This window comes from Capsicum annuum, chromosome 12, assembly GCF_002878395.1.
Source record: "Capsicum annuum cultivar UCD-10X-F1 chromosome 12, UCD10Xv1.1, whole genome shotgun sequence".
In the NCBI taxonomy this organism is placed as follows: domain Eukaryota; kingdom Viridiplantae; phylum Streptophyta; class Magnoliopsida; order Solanales; family Solanaceae; genus Capsicum; species Capsicum annuum.
Window position 1 is genome coordinate 190,857,967 of NC_061122.1, and position 21,035 is coordinate 190,879,001.

General features: G+C 37.2%; 1 protein-coding gene across 3 annotated transcripts; it reads right to left on the bottom strand.

Moving 5' to 3' along the window:
- Nucleotides 1-3,883: 3,883 nt before the first annotated feature.
- On the bottom strand, nucleotides 3,884-20,304 carry LOC107850434 (DEAD-box ATP-dependent RNA helicase 39). Of its 3 annotated transcripts, none has more exons than XM_016694954.2 (9): nucleotides 19,654-20,303; nucleotides 15,679-15,774; nucleotides 15,409-15,597; nucleotides 15,192-15,332; nucleotides 6,611-6,751; nucleotides 5,869-6,011; nucleotides 5,161-5,290; nucleotides 5,006-5,054; nucleotides 3,884-4,477 (listed from the first exon to the last, which is right to left on the bottom strand). In XM_016694954.2, exons 1-9 carry the CDS (start codon nucleotides 20,179-20,181, stop codon nucleotides 3,996-3,998), a joined length of 1,899 nt encoding a protein of 632 aa, XP_016550440.2. In that variant the 5' UTR covers nucleotides 20,182-20,303; the 3' UTR covers nucleotides 3,884-3,995. The 3 variants fall into 3 exon arrangements, with proteins under 3 accessions (XP_016550440.2, XP_047256857.1, XP_047256856.1); XM_047400901.1 differs by lacking the exon at nucleotides 19,654-20,303 and adding an exon at nucleotides 18,260-18,481; XM_047400900.1 differs by lacking the exon at nucleotides 15,192-15,332 and having other exon boundaries at nucleotides 19,654-20,304.
- Between the last annotated feature and the right edge of the window lie 731 nt (nucleotides 20,305-21,035).

Below are 21,035 nucleotides of genomic sequence, written 5' to 3' on the forward strand. Positions count from 1 at the left end.
CTCCACTTCACCTTCTTCTCCCCCTATTTTTCATTGTCCTTCCTCTGATTATGCTGATTTTGATTTCCCTGTTACTTGTTTCATCCCCTTGTATTAATTCTTTTTCTTTTTCTCCTTCTACCTATTTTTCTTATACCACCCACGCCTGATGATCCCATCCATCCCACACCTACTGCACCTCTTCTTGTCTTTTTTATAAAGTCTAACAGACCTCATTTTATTCCTTCTTACCTTTCAGACTACATTTGCTCGACTATCACTTCCAAGGTTTGTACTAATGAAGCTCCTTAATATGAGCCTCAGTTCTATTATCAGGCTGCCTCTCATCATCATGGTAAGAAGCTATGTTACAGAAATTTAAGGCCTTTGAGGATAACAATACATGGGACTTGGTACCTCTTTCTCCTCACAAGAAGCCCATTGCTTGCAAATGGGTTTATAAGATCAAAAAAAATCTAATGGGTTTGTGGAAAGATATAAGGCTAGACTGGTCATTTGGGGTGATACTCAAAAAGATGGTATTGAATATCTTGACACTTTCTCCTCTACTATTAACTTTACCACTATTAAATGCCTTCTCTTCATTCCTGTCAAACAACAATAGATTACTATCAATTAGATGTCAACAATATTTTCCTTTATGGAGACCTTCATGAAGAAGTGTACATGAAATTTCTACTTGGTCTTCAAGTTTCCTGTTCTTCATCTACTTCCCCTATTGTTTGTAAACTCAAGAAGTCTTTATATGGTCTCAGGCAAGCTTCTAGGTACTGGATTTCTAAACTATCTCAAGCTTTGACTTCAAGGAAATATGTTTCTAGTAAAAATGATTACTCCTTATTTTCCAAGTCTGGGGCTAGTTCCTTGTCTGTTATGGTTGTCTATGTGGATGATATTCTCCTAGTTGAGGATGATGTTACTGAACTGGATGGTCTTAAATATTTTTTACATGACTAGTTCAAAACCAAAGACCTTCGCCATGTCCACTATTTCTTGGGTTTGAAAATTTTGAAACATTCCCAAATTTATCTTATGACACAACACAAATTTATTCTGACTTGCTTGTGGAATTTAATTGTGATCAGTTTTGTCCTGTGGTTTCCCCCTTTATTCTCTATTTAAGCTTCTTCTTGATATGGGAAAGCTTCTTTGTGATACTGGTATTTTTTGTAGATTGCTGGGTAAATTGAATTTTCTCCAGCATATAAGGCCCGACATTGCCTTTTTTGTACAGTATCTGATCCAATTTCTTCAGGTTACTCATCTACTGATTGGTATTCATGTTTTACGCTATTTACTAAATGCTCCTGGCCTATTCATTTTATTGTCTCGTATTTCTGAATTTTCCTTGGTGCCTATTTTGATTCCAACTAGGATGCTTGTGCCCAGTTGAGGAAATTTGTTATCGGTTATTACATTACCGTGGTGGTTTCCCTGTTTCGTGGAAGCGCAAAAGCAACCTACTGTGTCCCTGTCTTCTGTTGAGGCTAAATACAGGGCCCTTCGTAAAATGGTTGCTGAAATATTTTGGTTGATTTGTTTATTTGGTGATCTTGATCTAACAATTACTTGTTCTTATTTTTGTGATAGCCAAGTTGCTCTTCATATTACAAAGAATTTTGTCGTCCACGAGCACACCAAGCATATAGAGGAGGATTGTCACTACATTCGTGAAAGTTTGACTGCTGGTTTGATTTCCCTTCATTATGTTTCTATCACTGCTCAGTTGGATAACATTTTTACCAAGAATCTGCCTGGCACTATTCATCATCGATTTCTTGCCAAGCTTGGAGTGTTCACACCCTCCAGCTTGAATGGGGGTGTTAGGTTGGTTCCTTTGTACAGTGGACCAGACTTAATTCTTTTAATTGTTTTATTGTTTTGGCTCATTACTGATACCGGCCCACTATGTATATATATATATACTCACTTTCATCATAGTGGAATAGATTTTTGACGAAATAAAAAGAATAAAGATTTTTCTTTCCACTTTGTCGCTTCGTCTTCTTTAGTTTAGGATTTTCTTCATTGTTGAACTGAAATTTGTGGTCAAGTTTCGACCTTATCAAATTTTGCCAAAAGACACATGCTTGCAGTAATCAAATTTTTCCTCATGCCAAGTCACAAACTTATCAACGGGCATAATTGAGGCTAATTGTCAATAAGAATAAAATATGAAATATCCTTAAGATTGTTGTAAATATTATGGAAAATACCTTATTCACGAACACCTGTAAGGAAATTCACCAAAGCTTGAGGCATGTCACATATTGTCCTGATGGTATACGTGTATTCCACAGGATTCAACAAGCTCTTCTAATATAAATTAGGAGCCAGAATCTAACAAAGATGTAATAAAAAAAAACCAGCCTACTAATAGAATGGAAGAAAGGAACCAAAAGAAAAAGAGTAGAAAATATATAAGAGAAAATTGCCTTCCATCTTTTTCTTCCCCAAATATAAGGACCTTGTTAATAAATATAAAACCATGACTCTTAATGATAATGGGTTCCGAAGGTTGTAAAATAGCCGTTAGGAAGTTAACCTTATAATAACAATAAAGACCAATTCCAATTAACCAAAGTTAATGGAATTTTCTTGACATTAATTCCAGTCATAATTATAATTCTAGACATTAATAAAATCAAATTTTTTTTTTGAGATATCTCATTATTTTTCCAACATAGACGTGGCATATGCATTGAAATATCTCCACCACGATTGCTCAGCGCCTGCGGTTCATTGTAATTTAAAGCCTAGAAATATCTTGCTTGATGAAAACATGGTCGCTCATGCAAGTGACTATGGCATTTCTAAACTACTTCGTAAAGATGAGAGCGTACATTAGTTTGCTAAGGGTATAGCAAGTGTAACTTTTTAGCAGCATACACAGAGGTTGTTCTCCTCTGTAGCTGCACAAGCTTCTCTTCTGTAACATTCGGTAATATCAGGTTTTCCTTTTCCTATTGAGATCCTTTATGTTTGGGCCTATTTGGTTTTATATTGCTTTTCCTAATTCTCATTAGATCAATTTTATACTCAAAATTAGTGTTTGACTCGGGTAACTAACAAACAGTTGATTAGTTCAATCAATTATCTAACTAGCTAATGAGAATCAAAATACAAAGCAAACCTGCCTATTAAGAATCAAAGTACAAATCAAACGTCTACCGCATTGTCATCCCTAAATAACTATAGTGTATGTATGTTATGTTTTTGGGAAAAAAGCTGTTTCCATGTTTGAAAACTCAATAATATCGCAATATTTTGTTATTAGGGGCATAAATAGTGTTATTTGTGAAAATTTTGCAATAAGTATGCTACCATGAAACAAGCTATTTCTGTTTTTCTAATTTTTCATTCAGTTCAAGTTAAGTGCACTGATATCCGACATAGTTAAATAAATAAAATTACTTCAACCGGTTAAAGGACTTGTAGCACAGGTAAACTCTACAATAACTAATAAGTCTAATTTGGTAATGTAGAAACTAAAATTACAATTACATGAAGACTTTCTACCAGTAATTTGCTCATTACCACTCATGGACATGTTTATATTAGCTTCTGATTTTTAAAGGCTCAAAATCCAAGAATTGATTGACTACATCTCAGTTTCTCTCCAATAATTTGACTGTGAGGCAGCAGTGCGACACACAAACTTCATTATCCTCAAGTTGCCTTCTCATGGCAGCAAAGGTCAAGAGTCCCAACAGTATAAAGACTGTCCATTTGCAGACCAAGTCAGAGACTACTACACGTCTCGCAAAGTGAGCTGTTGTAGTGACCCTTTTCCCAGTACAACTTGTTTTTTCAGGTTTGAGGGGTGCGTTAGGGGGTATGGTTGTGATTGCAACATAGTAACAGAAAGGGAACAACAATGACATGACAGAATGGCTCTTTGACATTGCAGAATTTGATGACCAAAAAAATAAGAATGATTGAACGTAAATTTTACAAGAGAAAAAGTTTCGTATACATATTGAGGCCTAGGCATGTTAAGCAGACTTAACCCTTGTGTTTTTACTTGATAATGAACTCCTGCCCCTGAATCCAACAACATTTAGTTTCTTTGTGGAGACACTAGAGCTTCGGCTATCTACTCGTCTCTTCCCAGTGGAACTGCTGGTCTTCTTGGACACCTTAATAGCTACCTTTGGTTTTGACTTAGCTGGTGCTTTGCCAAACTTGGTTCCTGGAGATCTTTTTGAATCGATAGTCTTTGGAAATCTTTTTGAATCAATAGTCTTTCTTGTGACACGAGAGGATTTGCCCGTGGAAACTTTAGCCTTGCCTTCCAAATTTGAAACTTTCACTGCCTTTTCACGCTTGTCCTTCTGTCCAGTTATGCGAGACCTGGCATTGTCTCTTTTGATACTGTCCACAGAGAGAGACTCCAAGCTCTCATTCTTCTTTATGGCCTCCTCAATGCAAGTGGCCAAAAGCAAGTCCTTTTTGGTAATCAAACTTGTTACTTTCCCTACCAAATGCAAAAAAGGTATTGAGTTTAGCAGGCTTGAGATAGCGTCAGCTAACAAAAAGCTCAAATGGATAATGAGACTTTCAAACTTGCATATATGAAGTACGAAGCACATGCATCTGGCAAAAGCAAGCAGAGCAACATTATCAAAATCACTTGAGGGGAGCATTATAGTTTCCCTGAGAAAATAATATGGATAAATTAGCACAATTTTTTTGATTTTCTTAAATTTTGGAGCATCAACGAAATTGCATAGATACGATTAAGTGCATTTTTCAGAGAACCGGTTTCCGGTGTAGGTTAGTCACTTCTTATATATGACTTGTATATCAGGGTTTCCCCCATTATATTCAATAAATCTACCTTTTCAAAAAGATATTCTTAGGGAAATTAAAACAGCCACATAAGATTATTAAAGCTGCAAATCTACTTTATGAAACAAGCATGCGTTATGCATTCATAGCACCAACATGTGGAGATTAAATTCAACAAGTAAAACTCATTTTATCATGATTCATGCAAACCAACCTTTGGCACCCATACGAGCAGTCCTTCCCGTACGATGGAGATAATCAATCTAAAATAGTCAAAGGAAAAGAATAAGGATTTATACACAAAAGAACTGGTGTTAGCTTGTATTGGCAAGAAGATGACATATTTTGTAAGCCAAAGCTGGTGCTTACAGAATTCTTAGGGAAATCAAACATTATAACATGATCGACATCCAAGTCCAGTCCTCTAGCAGCGAGGTCTGTGCAGACCAAAGTGGGACAATCTCCTTCATTGCTCTTAAACTTTGCAAGGTTTTCAACCCTGCAGAAGAAAAGTGTAATAAATAGAGGGCAAAAGTGAAGCAGATAAAACTAGATTGAGTGGTGTTTAGATTACTAGGAACATATATCTGTTAAAAGAATCATGGGCATTTCATCTATCTTGACTTTCTACCATCTAGGAACTTTTCACCTAAGAAATAAATAGTTTATGGTCTTTGACTCTAACTAGTTTTCCCCTTTGTAGAAAAGTTGTGAGTGGCAAATTGAGCTTATTGTGGTTATTTCCATCTGTTGTCTGTAGGGAAAAGCCACGAAAAGTGACAAAAGAGAGCACAAATCATAGTGGAGAACTGGGCCAGAATAGTGTCAAAATAAAGAAAGAAAAACAAGATATTGTCCTTATTAAAGCTAAAGTCAAGATGAGGAATGTTTAGTAACCAATCAAAGCTAAAGTCAGATATTCAAATATCTTACCGCTAAAAGTGAATGGTAGGGAAAGAGGTTGAGTATAGAGGAGGTCAAAGTAAAAGCAAAAGGATTAAGAGTCGGTGCAGTAGACCAGGCAACGCATTGCCTGTTGCAGGAGCCAGGAATATTATTCAGTTTTTCTTTTTGTACCTTTGCTCTGCTGGAACTTCCCCATGGTAGTTAACAGTAGAAATTTGGGTTTCATTAAGAAAGTGATCCACAGCACGACTGGAATTCAACGTGTTACAGAATACCATCACCCTATTTCCCTTCTCTAAACTTGGCTCAAGAACCTGGAAATTACATAATGTAAATCAGAAATTTTCTGAATTATATATTGTGAACTACAACAAGCAAAGTTATATGCAAAACTTAGTTTGTTCTTTTTAGAACGAAATTCACACCTCTCGAATATGAAAATAGGATTCCCGAGTGTCTGAGTGTTACACCTATGCCACTAAAGCCAAGAGACAACAACAAGAGGAGTGAAGTTGGTTCTCCTAAATATCTTAAATCATTTCTTCTTCCACAAATTGACCAAATGTTTCAAATTAGTAACAGTAAAACCCATAAACTTGAACAACCACAGCAGAATTTCTTCATTAAATATGTGACACAGTCTGTCAAACTGATATCCTTCAGAGTCTGTCAACCAGATTCCTTGAACGGAACGATCAAAGGTCTCATTTTGATAAGGGGACAACAATAGAGTCTACCAAATTACCATACTAGTAATATTAAAGACACCTAAATGATTCACATACTCAGGTTTCGTTAAGATTTATAATTTTCTGTTGCTTCTCCCAAAAATACAGGCATCACATCAGGCTGTACATACACATTCATAAACATGCCTGGCATGACAGAAACAAGTACATAAACAGGGCTACACCTGTAGCAATGCCTCCAGCTTGTTCTCGGAACCTGAAAGCTTGATGAAATCATGACGAGCAGAAGCAATTTTCTTATGCAATGTAGAAGTACGTAAATGCTCAATCCCTTGAAATTCCTCGTCAACCAGCTTTTGAACTGCCTGCAAAGCATACAGAATATCAACTGAACTGCCTCAAAGAAGAAATGTGCAAATTGAAAATGCTTAAGATTGAGACAATCACATGCAAATGCAAAAAAGGGTACATCAACAGAAATAAACGGAACTACAATGAGGTCATGAACAACTGCCTAATAGTGAATTACTGTATGTTAAGGAATAACTTAGACGATAAACCACTTACCTTGAAATCTTAGTAGTTAATGCAGGATCTTAAGCAATTAGATGACATAATGCAATGATAGCACTGATTTGACGACAAGCAACTCACCTCAAAGCCTTAGTAGTTAATACATGATCATAATCAATTAGAGTGACATAATACAATGACAGCACTGCTTTCAACTGTAACAGCTGAGATTCCCCTTGTCTTGCTCTTGCACATGAAATAATGATTCAAACAAAACTTTTCATCATAGCTTTATTGCTCTTGCAGCAGATATAAATATCCTTAACAAATTCAGTCATAGAAGGATAATTATATATCAATATTAAGCATTGCATCCTTCGTTGAAACATGCGGCAAAGCTGTATTCATCATTTTCCCCCGTCTTTCCTGTCCTGGTGATTTTTAACTTCTTGAAAATTTTCTATAGAGTTCATTAAATACACAGAAGATCAAGTACACTAACCTTTTTTCAAATCTAAGAAAGGTGTATAGATGGCATCATGTTACACTTATCTCAATCAGACTAAACAAATATCATCATTGCTTTTGTCTTAAAAAAAGACTCATTAGCAATTATTAGGCCCACTATCGAATAATTTATTTTTGATAAGCAAGTTGAACTATAATGATTAATGAGCACTGCTGAATATATGTAGCAAACACTTCTAATTTTTTTCCCTTTTTTTCTTTTAGGGTTTTGCTGGATGGCCCCTTTTCCACACAGCTGCATCATGTATGGTGGAAACCCATCCCCAAAGGAGATTATACTGCAGTAATCGATAATAAAAGAAAGAATAAGTTTTTTTTTTATAAACAAGACAAATTTTATATACTTGCCTTTTCTTTTCTTTTTTTTCCCTTCCTATAATAGTTCATGACTAATCAAAGCTACCTCTTAGAACCCAAGGGTGTGACATAGTGGTTAATGAAGTGAGGCGAAAACCATGAGCTTTAAGTTAAACCAAAAAAGACTTTGTAAAGAATGAATTACAACTTTGGAAAAAAGACCAAATAGAAAATTTTTAGTCTTGAATTACGCGTTTCTTTTTTAGCTTTAGTCTTGATTTGGGAAACCCGGTAAGCCCAAATTCACTTTACATGACATAAAAAGACCAAATCTTCCCACACTTGGTAAATTTTTCATCAAATTTTCACCCCTTAGCTGGTTTGCACTCTTAAAAACTCAAACATTTTCTCTTTCTTCACACATTCAAATTCCTTCAACCTAAATTCCAAATTCTAACTTCCCATCTCACGAATTAAACTCCAGATAATTAAATTGGGCTTTTCTCTCATCTTTCTACTTTCTCAAATGAAGTTAAAAGGTATGATTCTTTTGTGATATTTTCTTTGAATTCTCTTTAAAGTATAAATGGTGTTTCACATCTCATGTTACCTTTTGGTTTAAATTTGATTCATTGGAGTTTATTGTGGTGGATTGTCATTGTTGGAGTGAAGATTATGGAATGGGTGCCTTGTTTTTACATGCTTAATTGGTAGTTCCTGCTTAATTAAACTAGTGCACACCATGTGTTTGATGAAATGCCCACTTGAATTTTCTTTGCTAATTTGTGTGCTGGATGATCCAGTTAGACTAGTATGAGTACCATGAATGTGTTTGGTGATGAATTGGTGAAGTGAGCTTGCTTGCATGTGCTTTTATTCTATTTTTCCAAGCTCTTATTTTCATGCACACCATATGTTTGTTAACATGTCAATGAGAGAGTGCCTTGAATGTTTGTAATGGTTAATTTGTTCATTCCTGGGGCATAATTTGATCATTCTTGAAGCATAAATATGAGTCCAATTGGTCCTTAATGGCGGAAAACCAGTAGTTGTTGGTTGAAGTGGTATAGGATCATTTTTGTTTCCATTGATTTCATGGATGTTCTATGAGCTAAATTGGTGAAATGTGAAGATTATGTGGCAATGTAGAGCCTAAATGGTTGAGTGTTGTGATGACATACTCCCATGAGTTGTATTGATCATGTTATCTTGCATTCACCTTAATTTCTTTCTTAAAATATGAAAATCTGAAAAACATGTTTTACCCTTTTTCATTTATTTTGGGTCTGTTCTTTTCTTTTTTCATATGTATGTCTCCAAGAAAGAATTTGCCAAGAGGCGCTAAGAGGCGCTAAGAAAAGAAGGGCAACGCTCCAGATAAGGCAAGGCAAAAGCTACAACCAAAAAGGGCAAAGAATCAGCCTCTAAAATAGTCCAACAAAGCCCGAAAGTTCAAACCACCATAGAACGTACAAAGGAAATTGGCAAGGAGGTGAATCAAATTTGTTTTGTAGTAGTGGGTATAATCAGACCTTTATGATGATTGGTACACACTCGGAGCTTCAATTCCAAGAAGGTATTTAGTATGAAGGGAGTTGAAGCACACTTTTCCGAAATTATTGCGGAAGTTAAAAATCCAATTTGGGATGTCTTCACTAATTTGGTCTCCATTCCTCATCCACCATCCTACTTTTCCGAACTTGTCCGGGAATTTTATGCCTCATATGTTGTTGGGCACAATGAATAAAAGTACAAGCTTCCAATTGCTGAACAACCTTGTCTCTTGAGTGTACTAGTTCGGGGTGTGGAAGTCTCTTGCACGGCCTCGACGATTAATGAGATATACTTTACTTGTGACATAGAATCCGGGGTGGAGTGCAAGAAGAGAGTATTTAGCGGGCGTGAATATTTCCCTACTTGCTCGTGTGATTGCTAAAGGCCTTCCTCCGTGGGCTAATGGTGTTGGTATCAAAAGGCAGGAACTTTCGATTTAAGCCAAACATTGACTTGGATTTGTTGGTAACCGCCTGCTTCCTTCGTGGAATGACCAAGATATGACGATAAAGAGGGCCATTATGGTTAGGTGCATTATGGATAAAGTCGTGATAAATCTGAGAAAGCTGATAGCGGAGATGATGAAACTAAGGACAAAGCAACCAAGCACTTTATTGCCCTTTCCTTCACTCATTACTATGTTTTGCCTCAAGTAAAAAGTCCCTCTCTTCTCCAAGATTGACCGGAGAGTTAGATGCGCCGGAATAATTGATATCACACATTGCCAAGATGAGGATAATCTCACGGGGATTAAGAGGAAAACATCGATTTTGGTAGATTCGGTTGAGGAAGATTTGTGTAGCTTAGAGGGGGTGGAGACCCCTCCGACTTCTACACTTGATTCTGACACTCATGTTTCAATCGACGCTCCTCCTTCGTCGAGAACCGCACCACCACCTCGGCCTACCCAACCGCCTCAGTGTTCTACAGTCACGTTAGCCAAAGTTGCTTCCATGACTTTGGCAAACAATGGTACTTTTACCCAGTTGCTGGCCGATATTGCCCAATTTATTCAGACAACTATTGAGCGGAGTTTGGCACCTCCCCAAATCTGTATCGCAGATTGTTAGTGGGGCATAGCACCTCTACATGCCTGCATCTTCCTATCAAGGGCCATGTCCTCTGCAAGCTGTAACTAATCCGTGTCCTCCATATCTTCCTATCAAGGGTCATGTCCTCTTAACTGCTCCATGTCACGCCTAATCACCTCCCTCCAATATTTCTTCAGCCTACCTCTCCAATTTGAGCTTAACAAGTTACTCCGACAAAATGAAAAATGTAAATAAACATCAAAATGTAAAAATAGAGTATGTCTATACAATCCATCCAACAAATGACATCAGTAGGTACAAACCATCAAATGCAGAATAGAATAAAGATGCCTCACCCCCCACTAAAAATCATTGCATTGTCCCCAATGCAAAAATAAAGAGAGTAGAGGAGGGTAAAGACTCCCTGTGGAGCACTAGGCACTCGGGTCCATATCAATAGATGGTCGTACTGTCTCACTAGAAGCCTCATCAGACTAGGCTCCTCTAATCTGGTCCGCTAAAAAAGGCAACCTATCATCATGTCGGGTGCTAAAACTAGCCCCAACCATTCATGCATGCTCCTCATCTCTGGATAATTGCTTGGCTGTCTCAACTTGTTGGGCTTCAGTAAGCTCCTCTACCCCGACCGCATCTCCAGTGAGTTCATGTCCCTCTTCAAACAAGTCCGAAAATAGAAGAACTGAGCCTGAAGTCTCAGAAGGAAAAAGCTATCTCTGTCTCACCAAGACCGAAAGAGGGCTGCCTGGAGTGAAACTCCGCACACAAGCTATCAAGATCTGCCCTCAAAAAAATCCACCACCTCACTATCTCCTCTCGTTTCTACCATGGCCAATCTCCGTTCCAGATCTGTCATGTGGGCACGTAGAGGTGTTATGCCCCACTCACAATCTGCGATACGGACACGAAGAGGTTCCAAACTCCACTCAATGAATAAACTAGGGAATGTCAGCCACCAACCGGGTAAGAGTACCATTGTTTGCCAGAGTCATGGAAGTAACTTTGGCAAATGAACTGTAGAAGACTGAGTTGGTTAGGTAGGTCGAGGTGGTGGTGCGGTGCTCGACGAAGGAGGAGCGTCAGATCAAGTGTAGGAGTTGGAGGGTCTCCACCCCCTCTAAGCTAGGCACTCCCTCAACCGAATCTACCAAAATCGATGTTTTCCTCTTAACCCCCGTGGGATTATCGTCATCTTGGCAATGAGGGATATCAATTATTTCAGCGCATATAACTCTCTAGTCAATCTTGGAGAACAAAGGGACTTTGTACTAAAGGCAAAGCATAGTAATGAGTGAAAAAAAGGGCAATAAAGTGTCCGGTTGCTTTGACCTTAGTCTCATCATCTTCGCTATCAACTCTCCAGATTCACGACTTTATCCATAATACACCCAACAATAATGAACCTCTCTATCATCTCATCTTGGACATTCCACGAAAAAAGTAGGCGGTTGGTTACCAACAATCCAAGTCAATGTTTGGCTTGAACCGAAAGTTCTCGCCTTTTGATTTGACCAACACCATTTGCCCATTGAAGAAGGCCCTTAGCAATCACACAAGCAAGCAGGGAAACATTCACGTCCGCTAAATACTCTTTTCTTGCACTCCACCCCGGATTCTATGTCACAAGCAAAACATACCTCATTAATCTCCAAGGTCGCGCAAGGGAGTTCCACACCTCAAACTAGTACACTCGAGAGACAAGTTTATTCGGCAATTGGAAGCTTGTACTTTTGTTCATTGTGTCGGACAACATACGAAGCATAAAATTTCTGAACAAGTTCACGAAAATAGGATGGAGGATGAGAAATGGAGACCAACTCGGTGAAGACATCCCAAACCCGATCTTTAACTTCCGCAATGATTTCAGGAAGTGTGCTTTTAACTCCCTTCATACTAAATACCTTCTCAAAATTGAAGCCCCGAGTGTGTACCCAATCATCATAAAGGTCTGGTTACACCCTCTACTCCAAAACGAATTTGATCCACCTCCTTGCTAATTCCCTTTGTACGTTCTATGGTGGTTTGCACTTCCCAGCTTTGTTGGGCTACTTTCAAGGCCGATTCTTTGTCCTTTTTGGTTGTAGCTTTTGTCTTGCCCTTATCTGGAGCGTTGCGCTTCTTAGCACCTCTTGGCAAATTCGTTCTTGGAGACCTACATATGAAAAAGAAAATAACAAAACCAAAATCAAAGAAAAATGGTAAAATATGTTTTTGGGATTTTCATATATTAAGAAAAGACAATAAAGTTAATGAAAAATTAAGGTGAATGCAAGATAACGTGATCAATACAACTCATGGGACTATGTCATCACAACACTCAACCATTTAGACTCTACATTGTCACACAATTTTTACATTTCGTCAATTTAGCTCATAAAACATCCATGACATCAATGGAAACAAAAATGACCCACTACCTTAAGAATGGTGTCACCCAATCTATCATAGGGAAAGGCAAACATTCATGTCTCCCAGGTTACTTAGACTTCACATGTGGATTCTTTGTTAAGCTCATTAACCAACCAAAGCCATGGAAGCAACATTTATCAACAAACAACTTCAACCAACAACTATTGGTTTTCCACCATTAAGGACCAATTGGACTCATATTTATGCTTCAAGAATGATCAAATTATCCCCCAAGAATGAACACAATAACCATTATAAACATTCAAGGCACCCCTCTCATTGACATGTTAACACATGGTGTGCATGAAAAATAAAAGCTTGAAAAAATAGAAGAAAAATACATGTAAGCAAGCTCACTTCACCAATTCATCACCAAACACATCCATGGTACTCATACTAGCCTAACTGGATCACTCACCACACAAATTAGCAAAGAAAATTCAAGTGGGCATTTCTTCAAACATATGGTGTATACTAGTTTAATTAAGCAACAACTATCAATTAAGCATGTAAAAACAAGGACACCCATTCCATAATCTTCACTACAAGAATCATTATCCACCACAATAAACTCAAATAAATCAAATTTAAACCAAAAGGTACATGGGATGTGAAACACCATTTGTACTTTAAATAAAGTTCAAAGAAAATATCACAAAAGTTCATACCTTTAACTTCACTTAAGAGAGGAGAATGATGAAAGAAAAGCTCAATCGTGAGATAGGAAGTGAGAATTTTGATTTTAGGTTGAAGTAATTTGAATATATGAAAAAAGAGAAAATGTTGAGTTTTTAGGTGTAAAAATCGGTTAAGAGGTGAAGATGGATGAAAAATTACCAAGTGTGGGAAATTTGGTCTTTTTATGTCATTTAAAGTAAATTTGGGTCTTTCGGATCAGTAAGCCCAATAAAAATATGAACCATTTTTTAAACACCCACTTTTAGCATGGGCTTAAGGGACCTGTGCCCACCAGCATGCGCATGGATCTGGCAGCCCAGTTAGTGCGGTCTGCGTCCTATATGCGCTTGGACTGCTCACAAGCTCACCAATCACTCTCAAGTGTCCATTCAATATCCAAAAAATTTCTTGATATGGTTCCAATGTTGTAATTCATAAAGCAAGTGAATGTCCCAATCGTTAATTTAAGATCTAGATTCTATTCGAGGTGATCGTACACAAACCCATAGATTTCCCCATCCACACTAGCATAAGCATCATCAAAGGCAAATAGAGGGTAAAGAAAGGTGAACCGGCCCTTAAGATAAAATGCTTGTTATGGCAAATAGACAACTGTGCAATTAGAATTGTTGAGGAGAAGCTATACATATATACAAAACTAGCCAAGTTATGACAAAGGAAAGTATAAATACATATGACAACTTTACAATGTCCACAAAACCTCAAATGGTATCCATCTATACCACTATCGTTCATGGAGTCGTATGAGGGTCGTACCATTGAAAACACGAAGATGACAAAGTTCATGAGCAAACCACGATGTCACGACGCGATTTCACAAGTCATAATGGCACCTACTTTACCCCAACAGTAGGTAAGCCAAATCGTAGCCCGACCAAATGCCAACAAACCAAGTAGTAGGTGTTCAAGGAGAGTTTGAAGGACATGTAGAAGGAGGTTATGGGTATGGTGCACAAGGAAATGGTCCAAGGGACCAAGGTGGATATAGAGGTTGAGACATGGGCCTCAACTCTCCAAGGTCCCTTGATCCATAGTAGATGCAACCACCAACACATAACACCCATTTGATGGTGATAGGATGTCTTCAAGCACCTCTCGTTTCATGAAAGCTCCAGGAATGAAGAATATTAGGAGTGTGGATTATGTCTTTAATTGTTAGATACTAATTGTTAAATAGAAGTCGTTGAACCAGTTTCGTATTAGTTGAAAGTATGAGAAAGAGAGATGAAAATTAGAAGAAATTGAGATGAGAAATAGTCAAAAAGAATGGCTAATTGAAACCACAATTAACCAAGGGAGAAAAAGACTTGAATTCAATGAAAGTAAAAATACTAGGTGATTTCCTCCCCTGTCCAAGCCTTGGTGGACAGAGTTTGAGGGTACTTGTGCTAATGGAGACGTAACAGGTGCTTCGTGGAATTAGTGAGGTGCGCGCAAGCTGACCCAGACACCACGATTATCAAAAAAAAAAACTACCTCTTCATATCAAAAACTTAAAATATTAGCAAGTTTGTTGACTAAGAAATTTAGTAAGAGTCAACTTTATTGGAACAAATGAATAAAAAAGGAATTCTATGTGTGTCGGCTTAATTGCAGCCAATCAATAGCTAAACTTCAACTTAATTGCGCCTAGGATATCAAGATACATTTTTAAGCACATTTTTTAAGACAAATCTTAAGTGACACGTCGGCAAAATCTACTATTAGTTTTATGTAAATTAAATAATTTAAGTCTTTCATAACCCACTTGGCATACCTTTGTCATTGTTGCCGTCACCAAAACGGTTTGAAATCCTTCATCACCAGTCTTTGAAGCACGGTTTTTTAATGGTGTAAGAAATTTTTGTATATCAGGACCAAAACCATGATCAAACATGGTATCAGCCTCATCCAAGACCTATGCAGAGATTGTCACAGCTAGATAGTCAGAAAATGAAGTACCTACTGTGAGGGGAAAAAAAAGACACAATTACCAAGTATCTGATGTCACCATAAACCATGTTTCCCTCTTCAATATGTTGTAGAACCCTGCCTGGAGTCCCCACAATCATGTCAATTGGGCTTGACAAAGAATCTTCTTGAGGTCTCAAACGGCCACCACCACTAACCATGGTAGATCTGAATCGGGCATGATGACTGATAGATTTTGCCACACGAAAAACCTGCAATATCGATTAAATTCTGTTTGCCAGAAAACCCTCTCAAGTTTAACTAAATTCTTCCTTTCATTAATGGTAAATAACCTGCTCACAGAGCTCCCTAGTAGGGCACAACACAACAGCTCGGGGGCGCCTAGGCTTCATGAGCATACCATCCAATTCCTCATCTCGTCTCAACAACTGAAATATCAAACACCTTAGGTCAAACCAAGCTAAAACAAAAGGTTAACTGTGAATAACAGTTAACAAAAATCAACTTTAATACTATGTTACACCAAGACATGAGTGTTTATATAATGGTTCACTAGTACCTCAACCAATGAAATATGTGTTACTTAAATCCATTAAATTCTTCAAAACTGCAAAGTCAAATGCAAATACAGTTTTCAACACAAGGAAGCTCCATTTATGGAAGAGATTCTGCTGCCCCAATGTTTTGTAGCTACAAAAAATGTTCAGGTCGAATACTTTAGTTATATGCAAAGCAGCAGGCCGAGGAGTGATTTTGACGGTGGAAAACCTTAGGAAAAGAAAGTTCATATGCATTCGCTGGTGTTTCTTATGCAAGGAGACGGTAGGATGTTGATCATCTTCTACTTCATTGCAACCTGACTTCGAGACTGTGGTGGGATATGTTTAGCTGGTTTGGTATGTCTTGGGTGATGCCTAGAACTGTGAAGGATATGTTGTCTTGCTGGAAATCTGGAAGAAGCAGGAGAAAATGCAGAGCTTGGAATGTTGTCCCTTTAGCTTTGATGTGGATCGTTTGGAGATAGAGAAATAGGAGGGCTTTTGAAGGGGTAGAAATGACTTTTGGGCAGTTGAGTAGCAGCCTTCGGTCCCTTATTTATTTTTCGTGCACCCATGTAGTGCCGGGTTGTATAGAGGATTGGGTGTCTTCTGTAGAGAACCATGTCGTCTTGTAGTTTTTTTACTTTTTGGTATACTTCTTGTATACCGCCGGTTTTGGCACTGTGATTAATGAAACTGTTTATCTGATCCCAAAAAAAAAAAAATTGCAAAGCAGCAGGCCAAGCAAAGTTGGATTAGGAGTTGAACCCATCTGATCCAATTAAAGTTTGCCTTGTTTACTTCTGCATAACAGCATTTAGGCTTAGTTTCTATTGTTATACTTGCACTAGGACTGGTGTTTTCTAGGAGTTTGCTTTTTAATCTGGCAATTTGCATTTCAGTATAGAATAACTGTAACAGTTTCAGCGCCTCACATTGAGTTAAAAAGACAATTAATTTAGTGATGGAATGAAACAGAGTTTCTTGAAGCAAATAATAAAAATCCTGTTATTTTTAAAGATTAAACTAATAAGAAAGAAAATAAAGGTTATATCGCTCTATCTAATGACAAAACGACTGTTCCGGATCAGGAATAGAGTCTCCAATGTAGTTCCCATAATTTGTAATTCGAGATAGGCAGACAATGGATTCATATAATCAACCCCAGCTAGTATTGTATTGAAGGGTAGTTGATCAACAACATACCAAGTGTAATCACATTGAATGGGGTTTGGGGAGGGTAGGTTTAAACAGACCTTACCCCTGCCTAGGAGGTAGAGAGGTTGTTTCTTATAGACCTTCGACTCAAGAAAAGAACAGTTCAGAGCAATCCGGAAAGGAAATAATAAAAAATGAAGGAACCATGGAAAAATATATGACGAAAATTATAAGCCACTCCTAAGAGATTAGCATTAATATAGAGGAATTTCAGATTCCTGCACTGTCCTAAAATAACAAAATGTTACTTTAAGCAGCTTATCAAAAAGATAGTACTTTGAAGCAGCAGGATAAAAATGACATCAGAAAGAAAGATAAATAACATTACGAACAAAAACAATATATGTGGAAAACATTGAAATTTGAAGAAACCAAAGAAAGAAATGAATCATGAATAACGATAAATTGGAATCCAAGTAACCAACAGGGGAAGGCATATTTACAGATGGAACTGAACATGCTATTAGCAAAATGTTTATTTAATCAATTATCACTACAAAGAATTCTCGATTTAGGTCTGTCCTAGTTAAGTCATCAGCATACTAAACATTCTTTTTGCTCAAATGTTGGAATTTCAAGGAGAACAGTGTGTCATCCTGGATAAAGTTTTTTCCTTTCCTAAATAATATTGCAATACTAATCCAAACCATCTCTTCCATACTAACCTAAAAAGGAAAAAAATAACAGAAAAAAAGCTACAGTTAGCATTACTCACTAACTAACAACAAACACAGCCCCTTATCCATGATCAAACAACCAATGTGAGTGCATACATCAATTAAACATGACAAACCTAAAAAAGTATCAACCAAATGCAGAAAGTAGGGGCTTTAATGAAAAAGGGGTGAAAGGAGGAAAAACTAGAAATATATATATGCTTAGTCCAAAACTAATAATTATAAGCATGAATGAAAAATAAATTAAAGTCAAATATCAATAGCTAAGTGTCTGCCTCTTCAGAAGAGACTTGTTGGCAAGGAAAAGTATGGCTTACAACCTGGATGACGATAACACTGAAGCGCATATTAAGCAAGGCGAAGCGCTCAACACGGTTTGAGCCTCGCTTCAAGTCTTAAGCGCGCTTTTGACAAAACATTAATTAAACATGACAAATCCCCAAGAAAGAAGAAATCAAATCAAAATGAATTTATTTCAACTGAACAATAGGCAACATGTAAGCAAGAGTCTTTCCTGAACCCGTATGCGAACCCAACACCACACTTTTCCCCTCAATCACAGCAGGTATACCAATACTCTGAATCTCAGTTGGTTCAGAAATACCCATTTGACCTAAAGCCCTGATAATCTCTTCAGTCAAACCCAATTCCTCAACACTTAGAGCTAGTATAACCGGAGCCAGCATTTTCATGAAGGGGGTTCAAAATATGAAGATGTAAACACATAAAGAAGCCGGAGGGGGTTCAACATCATCTATATATACATTTAAAAGATTAATTTTAACCATTTATATAGAGTATAATTTTTCCCCTTCAACACAACTGGATCCACCCCAGCTAGTATTACTCACTAACTAAAAACAACTACAAGCCATTATCCATGATCAAACACAAATGTGAGTGCAAACGTTAAATAAACATGAAAAACCCAAGAAAGTACCAATCAAATGAATAAAGCATGGGCTTTAATGAAAAAGGCGTGAAACAACAGCAACAACATACCCAGTATATTCCCACCAAGCGGGGTATAGGGAGGGTAAGTGTACGCAGTCCATACTACTACCTCAGTGTGAAATACATATGTCCAGCACAAAACTAATAATTATAAGCATGAATGACAAATAAATGAACAAAGAAATCAAAAAAAATTACATCGATTAAAATATCAATTGTTTAGTGTCGCCTCGCCTCTTCGGAGGAGATTCATTGGCAAGAAAAAGTATGTCGTGGAACAACCTTGATGACGACATTGAACCGCACATTAAGCAAGGTGAAGTGCTCTAACACGTTTTGAGCCTCGTTTCAAGGCTAAACGATCATAAAACATGACAAATCAAAAAAAAGTACCCAAAAAAATAAATTTATTCACCTGAAATGGGCAACATATAAGCAAGAGTCTTCCCAAAACTTGTATGCGAACCCAATATTACACTCTTCCCTTGAATGACAGCATGTACACCAATAGACTGAATCTCAGTTTGGTTCAGAAATACCCATTTCACTTAACACATCCATAACCTCTTCACTCAACCCCAATTCCTCGAAAGTTAGAGGTAGTCAAGCGGAACCCGGATTTTCACTAAGGGGTTCAAAATATAAACACATAAAGAAGCCAAAGGGAGCTCAACATCTACTATATATACACAAAAGAAGAAAAAAAAATTAACCATGTATAAACAGTACAATTTTTCCCATTCGATCCTACCTAGCTCCGCCCCTGCTAGTATTACTCACTAACATGAGATACAAGCCATTATACATTATCAACCAACCAATGCGAGTGCAAATGTTAATTAAACAACATATGAATATCAAAAGCAAGAACTACAAGAATACAGCTAAAAAAAATAGCAATCAAATGAATATTTTTCACCTGAACAATAGGCAACATATAAGCAAGAGTCTTCCCAGAACCCGTATGCGAACCCAAAACCACACTCTTCCCTTGTATGACAGCAGGTATACCAATACTCTGAATCTCAGTTGGTTCAGAAATATCCATTTCACCTAAAGCCCCCATAACCTCGTCACTTAACCCCAATTCCTCAAAACACGACGCCACAGCCTTCTTTTTTCCCTTCTTAACCCCATCATCATCAACTCTAAATGCGTGTTGTCTTGCTAATTGTTTGGGTTTTTCTAAATTGGGATTTGGTGATTCTTTAAGATGTCTAAGTCGAAGTCGTTCTAAGAGAATTGAATGCTTAATAGGTTGAAGTGCTTGTTGTTCGTCATTAGGAGGAGCAGTAGTTGTTGTAGAAGCACAAAGGGGTCTAAACCCTAGATAAACCCTATGGGGCTGAGGTTTAATGGTTACAGAGAAACGGGAAGGGAAGAGAGAGAAAGAGAAATGGAGTGAAGAAGAAGTGAGGTTTAGCAGTGCTCTTCCAGTTCCTCCCATTTTCCTTTCTTCTATAACTCGTGTTTCTGAGTTTGATTGATGATTGAAAATTGAGTATGAAGGCTAAAGCCTCAATGCTGATACTGGCGCACCCAAAAAAGATAAAATAAAACAAAAAAAGAAAAATACTGATGAAAATTGTTATAAAACAACAACGAATAGAGAAAAAAAAAATAGACAATAGAGAGTAATTATTATTTTTTTCGTGGAATGATTTACAATGAAGTAAGTTTTCTATTTATAGGGGGAATTTGCCCCTAATTTCACACTAAAGACAAATACATCAAATCCTGATACATATCAACTAGATCTTATTAGATTTTGATAAAAATTCACTATAATGTAAATACATTTATAACAATCTCCTTTAATGTCTAGATAGATAATGTGCCTTGTTAAAACCTTACTAGAAAAAACCTAAAAAAAATCTAGTGAAGGAAAAAAAGTACATATTTCTAACAATACGCATATCGGCTGCCTCATTAAAAATCTTACAACGAAAATCCAGTGGGATAAAACCTCATAAGAAAAAAAGAGTACAACGCGTATTAACTCCCTCTAATGAGAACATCCTTGAATCTTTGCATCTCAATCTTGTGCACCATCTTCTTAAAAGTTGTAATTGGAGAAGGTTTGGTGAATAAATCAACCACATTTTCACTTGAACGAATCTGTTGCACGTTGATATCACCATTCTTTTGTAGCTTATGTATGTAGAAAAGCTTTAATGAAGTGTGTTTCGTTCTATCTCCTTTTATAAATCCTCTATTAAGATGTGCTATACATGATGCATTATCTCCGTATAAAATTGTGGGTAGATTGTCATATTTCACACCATATTTTTCTCGAATGAG